The sequence below is a fragment of the Aquila chrysaetos genome, chromosome 2 (assembly GCF_900496995.4).
Source record: "Aquila chrysaetos chrysaetos chromosome 2, bAquChr1.4, whole genome shotgun sequence".
Classification (NCBI taxonomy): domain Eukaryota; kingdom Metazoa; phylum Chordata; class Aves; order Accipitriformes; family Accipitridae; genus Aquila; species Aquila chrysaetos.
The window spans coordinates 4,002,498-4,010,448 of NC_044005.1; the positions used below are offsets into that span (position 1 = coordinate 4,002,498).

The 7,951-nt window shown below is 48.0% G+C and overlaps 1 protein-coding gene across 1 annotated transcript; it reads right to left on the bottom strand.

Moving 5' to 3' along the window:
- Window positions 1-235: 235 nt before the first annotated feature.
- Window positions 236-7,555, bottom strand: GNPNAT1 (glucosamine-phosphate N-acetyltransferase 1). The gene is made up of 6 exons (XM_030005431.1): window positions 7,441-7,555; window positions 4,429-4,616; window positions 3,633-3,695; window positions 2,827-2,954; window positions 2,232-2,293; window positions 236-1,782 (listed from the first exon to the last, which is right to left on the bottom strand). Exons 2-6 carry the CDS (start codon window positions 4,598-4,600, stop codon window positions 1,635-1,637), a joined length of 573 nt encoding a protein of 190 aa, XP_029861291.1. The 5' UTR covers window positions 4,601-4,616; window positions 7,441-7,555; the 3' UTR covers window positions 236-1,634.
- Window positions 7,556-7,951: the final 396 nt, after the last annotated feature.

Below are 7,951 nucleotides of genomic sequence, written 5' to 3' on the forward strand. Positions count from 1 at the left end.
ACCAGATTTGCTTTTGAAGACTTGCTTCATCAAAGCCATACTTGCCAAGATGCAAATGTGCATCAGACACATGCTTAAAGTCAATATGGGGTCTCAAAAAGCGTTCTTTTCAGTCTAGGGAAAGGAAAACAAAAGTATTTGCAGCAGGCAGTACTGTTCTGAAAGACAACAGGTACATACCTACTCTGGATACCTACCGCTAGGCACAAGGCAGCAATATGAAGAACAGACCAGATACATTTGGCAGTCTTCATTTATTCAGCTTAAACAAAGATTTTTTTTTTTTCAAAAATAATCAATAAATAAAACAGACATCACCAAGGAAACACTATATTGAGTGGAGTACCATCAGGAACATTAAATAGAACCCCCACCACAGCTTAAAGTAGCTCTCCACACCACAATGAAAGAACATTTTGTAAGGCCTAACTGTTCACAAACAAGACTGGCTGTTCTGTACGAACCTTCATGTATTTATAATGCCCTATTCATAGATGTAGGATTTGTCACTCTCTTCGCACAAAACACTACTGTTGAAACCAGAGCTTTGTACGTTGCTTGCCATTGCTGGCAAAAGTGCTAAAATCATTTACCCAATCTAATAGCAAGAGGGATGCTCCAAAGCAGCAACAATCCCTCAGGACCAGGATGGGAGATTTCTCTGCCAGTTTGCTCTGTCATAGGCATAAGCCATTACCAGCAAAACCGCAGCCCACCTGACCCTCAGGAGTTCAAGTACAGCGAGTTGGCCGGGTGCGTTTGGTAAAGCTGAATGCACTGCTGCCAATCCCAAATCACATTCCCATTGAGTACAAGCCAGAGCCCCGCTCAAGATGGGGTGTATTCTGTCTGCCAGACATTCCAGTCTCCCAATTACCTTCGCCCTGTCACAAACCATTGGGTTATTCTTTTTTTTTGTCACAAAAAAAGTAATTATCCTGAAAACAAAGTTATCAGCTAAAGTGCAGGATCCCTGCAGTGAGAAGTACACATCCATTTTTAGACTCAGAACATCAAGCTTTAGCATAGCCCGTGAGGATTCTCCCCTACCCGCACAAATAGTAACAAATTCAGTTTTGGAAAATAGTGCCTATAAAACTTTAGGTACGCTAACATCAACAGCACTTCAGTGAGCTTTCACAGAAAGAACAGAACAAATGCCCATTCTGTATCACTAATTCTGCATAAGAGAAGCATCATCCCTACCCGAGCTACGTCATCCTTCCGTGAAGTACAGACAGCAGAACAATCCCACGAGCTGTACTTTGGCTACCAAGAAAAGAAGCGCAAACCTTTAGAAAAATACAATGCAAGAAAAAATTTGAGATAAAAATATATACCTTTGGTTAAAAACCATCCCTTTAACAAGAGTCCTTTGTAACTCAGCTAGAACAAAAAAGCTTCACTTAGACTGAACAGTAGTAAAAATTAGTTCTAAGCGCTTATTTCCTAACCCAGAGGACCCTTCTAAAATGTCAGTAATTTTTTCTCCAGGATTTACACATTTCATGTTCATTATTTATAGGGATCATTAATATTTGCAGCAATACTATATAAATTTTTCACGAAGAGAATGTTTGTAGCACAAGCTCCTCCACCAACAGTCTTTAAAAAAAAAAAAAAAGATGAAGTTCTTAATTAAAGAACCGTTGAAACATGTAGTTTTCTTCAGATACTGAATAGCCAAACTTCTTATAGAAATCCACGTTTTTTGGCAGACACTCAAGTGTAATTTTGTAACAGTTCAGTCTCTTACTTAGCAATGTCAGGGTGGATGTTAATCTGAAAAAGACAGAAAACCAACAGTTAAACAGCCCTAAACACTGGATCAATTAACATTTAATTAGCTAAAGTTATCAGACTGACAATACTGAAGTTTTACAGAACTCTGCATTTTCCTTTACTATACAGGATAGTTGGTATCCCAAGAAAAAAAGAGAACAAAGTACCAGCGTCTCACAGACAATTTTATGTTACAAGAACCTCAGCTTGCACCCTGCCAGCTAGTGATACCTCCTGGCTAAATTCTTTTCACCTGTCTGGCTGGGGAGGCTCTGCCCTGCAGCTAACCTGCAGAGCTAAAATCCTGCTCTCAGAGGTCTGGTGAGCAATCTTTGCCAGCTTGTTTGCTGGCACCCATCAGCACGGTAAGGTGGGGGGGACAGAAAGCAACTGAGTAAGGGCCTGCTGCCCTGCCTGCTGTGGAATGGCAAAGGTGGTGAAATACTTACAGTTTACCAAGCTGCCTTCCTCTGCACTCCCCGCTTACGACGACATCTTCTATCCTTCCTCTCTGTGAAAATACAGGCAAGTGTTAGTCAAACAGAACACTGCTGTGCTCGTTTCCCTACTGCTCTCTGTTCTGTGCTTGAATTTTCTGCCGTCTGTTTCGATACAACTCCTCCAGTGGTCAACACGCTCATAATGCCCCTTCCAGCACCCAGCAGGAGCTGCAGTCCCACCACAGCCCTTCCCCGCTGAGGGATTTCTGTCTCTCTAGCTCCCTGTTTTCACACGTCTAGCTGGGACTCCGCAGCAGTGAGATCCTCAGCCATCTGCTCCGTCAGAACCAAGTCTGACTAGTTCAAAAGCTCACTGGGAGGGAGAATGGGACAGACATCAAATTGCTCTTTTTCCTTAAGAAAAGCCAAAGTTTCCTTTTACTATTTAGCTGAGCACCCAAGGATGGGAGATATTTTTAAGATGCCTTTGTCACTGACTCAGCAGAAGGTACTTTGTCACACAGTAACACCGTAAAAATAACATGCACGGAGTCAGGGGACAGGATCTTTTCCCTCACTTTACAGCTGCAGCGAGAGACTATACCTTTGCACAGGAGTGAGTGAACTTGTGTTCTATCACCAGCGTTGCTGTAGCAACAATCTGTCCAAGATTGGTGTCTTCTACGACAGTAACGTAGTAATCTCCGGATCTCTTCATGTGCTCAAAGGTTTCTGTGGGAGCAGGCAGACAGCGGAACAGTCACCATTAATCTCAGATTAAATTGCACTTAAGTCTAACACTTGCAACAGATTCTGAACGCAGATCACTGCAGGGGTCAGGATCACAAGGAAGATGCACCCAAGACCCCAGAACCTGAAAGCCCCAGAGTCAGACTAAACCAGACAGAACCAGGAAAAAGCAGAAATTAAACAAATGCCTTTTCCTCAGCTGCCAAGAGAGCCGTCCTTCCCCAGAGTCTCTGCAGATGGGCACTATGATGATGGTGGCAGCACCTCTTAAGTTTTCTGAAATCTCAGTCAAACCAGTGAAGCAAGCTCAGGTTCGCTGTGGAGCTATGATCAAAGGCAAGCCTCTGCCTCGCTGCCGGTGCTGCGTTAATTCAGCCAAAACAAGCCATCACCCAGTAGTCCCTTCTGCCAGGCATCTAAAGCTTAGTCTCAAAAGCAGGTATAAAATTTAGGCCCGTCCCAGCCAAGAAACCCTTTGGGATAGTTGCAACTGGATCCAACGCTGAGTGCCAAAGGCTGCCTCAGGGGAGCTGAACTACTAAATCCCTCTGGCATCAGGCAGTTGGGAGCCTCACACCCAAGTGGCTTTGCTGTCAGCATCAGTATCCTCTGGTTCCCCGCAACCTCTATGGAAATGCCAAGAAATAATGATATACTCACTGATAAACTGCTCTGGGCTTGCAACTCCAGTTTCAGTCAGCTGACCCAGAACTTTAAAAAAGCCTGTTATAAAAAAAAAAAAGGGGGGGCAGGGGGGAACAACAACCCTCAGTGAGGGAGAGAGACACACAAAGAGCTCCAAATAGCACAGAACAACCTGACACAGCTCTTTGGAGAGTTAACATCCCCATGGCACCATGCAATTCAGTCATATGTAAAAGCCTGCGCTCTGCATTTGTAGAGCTAGACCGCAGTCTTAAAATCAAACTCCCACCTTGAGCACTGCTGAAGGATCAGCTAATGCATCAGCAGCAAACTGCAGCTTGAACGCAGAAGCTGCGTACATTCAAGCAAGAAAAGTATAAGCCTGAAATTATGTGAGATTAAGCTTTATGTTCAGAACAACATTTTTGTCCAAGTTACAGAACTGAAGAAGTCTTCATGCACTAAGAATAATATGCTGGTTCACATTACTTTTATATTAAAAGGAACAGTATGAACAACTGTACTCCCTCTCTAAAGCTGTGGTGAGTAGGAAGCTGTGGATTATTTGGAAGATTTGACTTGGATTTTAAGACTGTTTTTGAGGTTATTAAAACAGTAAAACCAATTTTGAGGGTCACCCAACACAGCAAGACCAATCCATGGTGCCAAGTGCTCAAATTCCTTACTAATAAAAATAACCCAAATCAGATAAAATGAGCAATCCTGATCTATTGAGAGATCATGCAGAAATACATATGATCTAGTTCAGCACCTAGCTTTCATTTGGGATGATCATTAAACAGGATTCTACCTCGATTTAAATCAGCTGTGCAGAGTGGTCTCAAAACTAGGCCATCTCCTGGTTCTAAAGGAGAAATTGCAGGAGAAAACGTCGTCGTGTTCTCACTCCAGTCAAGTTCATGCAGAATATTTGGGTCAAACATCGGTGTGTCATCAGGCATCACAGTTGCAACAGGCATCATGGCTGCAACAGGTGTTCTGGAACAGAATGCACATGGGTAAGGAACATTTTGGTTTGTTCTTGCTTTAATCTCTAAATATGCCATTTCCCCTGGTTATGTCATGCCACGTGATGTTTCTCAGGGACGCAAAGAAAGGTGAATGAAACCAGAACTGCTGTTCACTTTATCTGCAATTGAAGCTCCTCAACCTTCACCGGACTAGGCTGCTGGGTTAAACAAAAGAGCGCGTACCCCAACACTGCACACGTTATCTAAAGTCAACACACGTGGCACTTTTATATTCATTTGGGCAGTTTTTTCTCTTGGAAAAAACCAAACAGATAAGACATCAACTGGGATATTTAACCTCTATAGCCCTCTGAAAAGGAAAGCATCTCGCACTCTCAAGAAACCTCCCTAACATACTGTTTACTGAGTATAGAGGAGATCATTTGCATTAGTGTTCCATTTAAAACTGGCGGTAGGAATAGTACACTTTTTTCAACCAGTCCCATCACATAAATATATAGTATCTCAGCCAAGAGGCACTCCATCACACATAGGAAAACACAGATGATATGACAGCCTGCACGCACGCTTACAGCCCGTACTGCGTTTCTAATGCAGTTGTGTTTGCTCGGTGTATTTACAAAACCTAATGCCGTCTCAGCTGTAAAGCACAGCGGCTCATTGTCCATTAACAGGTAAAACGCAGAACTGCCAAGATGATGGTGAGACACCTGTTAATGATTAAAGAAAGATCTGGGAATTATCCCTAATTCTGAATAATACACAAGAGGAAGCAAAGGGATATATTTTCCTAATCGCTAGACACAGGAAAATAATTCTTACTTTGTCACCTGTGGAATACCTGGTCAGGTTTCTGGTACAAACAGAGCATATCGTGGGAACTTCTCCTAAGTTCTTTATACAATTTCAAATTAACTTAGTTGCACCATAAAAGCTGTGGCAGTTGCACGCTGTTGGACAGGCCAAATAAACATCAGAAAGAAAAAAGTATTTGGGATGAATACTTCTCAAAATAAGACATTTTACAGCCCTGTTAAGCTGCCCAGAGAAAGTACAGAGGATGTTAGCTGTGAAGCATCTCAGCGTAACTGCAGCATTCGAGCCTCAAAACTGAAGGTGGCTCTGGAAACGCAACTGAAAAAGCTTCTTTAAAAGAAGAAAAAAAGCAACCACAAAATCTTTTTTTATGCCACCTGCTGGTATACACTGGCCTTTAAATCCCCATTCTCATCTCAATCTTGCATAGAAAAGTAAAAAAATTGCTGTTATAGCAATTAAACAGCAATACAAATTCTCATCCCACATGAATTTTCAAAATGAAACAGCGGGAAAAACAAAGTGCAAAGAAAAACATTTCCATAGATGGAAGAGTCAGAGGTGAGAGTCCAGGTCTTCTGAGTCCCAGTCCGGAGCTTTAGCAATCAGATCATGCCGTTATGTGCAGAGAACCGCAAGCCCATCGCCAGCGTGTTAATTATGTCACTGCTAAGCAAAACCGAAGTCTCCCTGGTTCCAACAATACACTTGGTATCTCTGTTCCTAGATCTCGATTATTCTAACATTGCCATTACCCTGTCCTATTACAAAGCCTTCCTAGAATTCATGAGTGTTCATAACAACATTCAAATAGTGTACTACACAGCATAAGATAAATTAATTTCAGCTCAGGCTTACAGAATACCAAGCACACACAACAGTAGAAAAACACATGAAGGAAATAAAATTTTTGATGCTTTTCAAGCAGTTAGTGACAAACTAAGAGTGATTCTTCAAACTACATCCAGCACAGCTGAAGCAGGAAGAAGTTTGAAGCTTCGCCCATTTTCTGGGGTCAGGAATATGACTTACTCGATAGAAACGCAGTGGCCAATTAAAAAAAGGATCAATGTACGGTGAGGAAGAAGAGCTCCGGCCTGTTTCGATGGGTCGCCGGTTTCCCCTCCAGGCCTGCTGAGCTTACTCCAAGACCAGGTGCTGGCCCTGGTACACACCTGAAGTCTCCCCCGGAGCAACCCGGGCTCCCCACCCGTGTCAGGAGCGGGACGGGGTCCTGCCAGTGCCCACGGGACACGTTCGGCCCCCCTCACCCGTCCCACCTCCCTCTGCTCCACTCTCTTCTGGAAAACTGGCGCGGAGGGAGCACGGTATGCCAGGGGTCCCCCCCGAGATGAGCTGCCTGTCCAAGGGGACCCCCCCGGGTGCTCGGTCAGACTTCTGCCGGCTCCCCAGCGGCGGGGGACAGGGCGACAAACCCCGGCCCTGCCCCGAGCGGGGCGAGAAACAGCCCTGCACGGCCCCTCGGTGGGGTCCCCTCAGCTGAAGCAGCCCCCCCGCGGTCCCTCAGGGGGTCCCCACAGCTCCCCTCAGCTGAAGCAGCCCTTGGGGGGGCGGGGTGGGACCCCCCCCTCAACCCCTCGAGGGGATCCCCTCACCCCCCACGCAGCCCCTCAGCGGGGTCCCCTCACCTCACCCCCAGCCCCTCGGGGGGGGGGGGTCTCCACACCGCCTCACCTCACTCCCAGCCCCTCGGAAGGGGGGAATCTCCACACCCCCTCACCTCAGCCCCTCGGGGTGAGGGTCTCCACACCCCCTCACCTCAGCCCTAGCCCCTCAGAAGGGGGGGGGGTCTCCACATCCCCTCACCCCCGGCCCCTCGGGGGGGGTCTCCACAGCCCTCACCTTACCTCACCCCCGGCCCCTCGGGGGGTCTCCACACCCCCTCACCTCAGCCCTAGCCCCCCCGGAGGGGGGAGTGTCTCCACATCCCCTCAGCCCCAGCCCCTCGGGGGGGTCTCCACAGCCCTCACCTCACCCGCCCCGCCCGCACTCACCCGCGCACGAGGCCGCGGCGCCAACTGCCGCCCGCACCGGCTCCGCCGCAGGCGCCGCACGGACGTGGCAAGGGGGGGGGGGGAGGCGGGACCCGGCACGCACGCACGCCAGCGCGCAACCAATCGCCACCCGTCGGCCCCGCCCCATCTCCGAACGCTCGGAACTCCGGGCCACTCCCACGCCGGCCCGGCGACCTTCGGGAACAGCCCCGCCCCCGTGCGAGGATTGGGCGGTGGGCGGTGTGACCGCGCCCCCTCACTGGAAGAGGCCCCGCCTCTTCTCGCGCGTCGCGCTCTCGGTCGCGGAGCCGGGGTAAAATGGCGGGCGGTGATCGAGGGTCGCTGCCGCTGCCCGGCCTCGGCGTTCCCGCGGAGCACCCCCCCTGCCCCGTCGCCCTTCCCTCCGCTCCCCGGCCTGAAGGGCCGTTCCACCCTGGCAGCGGCCCCGGTGGGGTCGGCGGGAGGAAGGATGAAGGCCAGCGAGGCCGGCCGAGCCTCAGGGGCGCGAAGG

Excerpts from the sequence above, each read along its gene's own strand:
- GNPNAT1 (XM_030005431.1), bottom strand. The coding sequence starts at position 4,600 with ATGATGCCTGTTGCAACTGTGATGCCTGATGACACACCGATGTTTGAC. Across the intron at positions 3,696-4,428 it reads CACAGCTGATTTAAATCGAG|GCTTTTTTAAAGTTCTGGGT; the intron begins GTAGAATCCTGT and ends TTTTTATAACAG. Across the intron at positions 2,955-3,632 it reads AAGCCCAGAGCAGTTTATCA|AAACCTTTGAGCACATGAAG; the intron begins GTGAGTATATCA and ends CTGCTCCCACAG.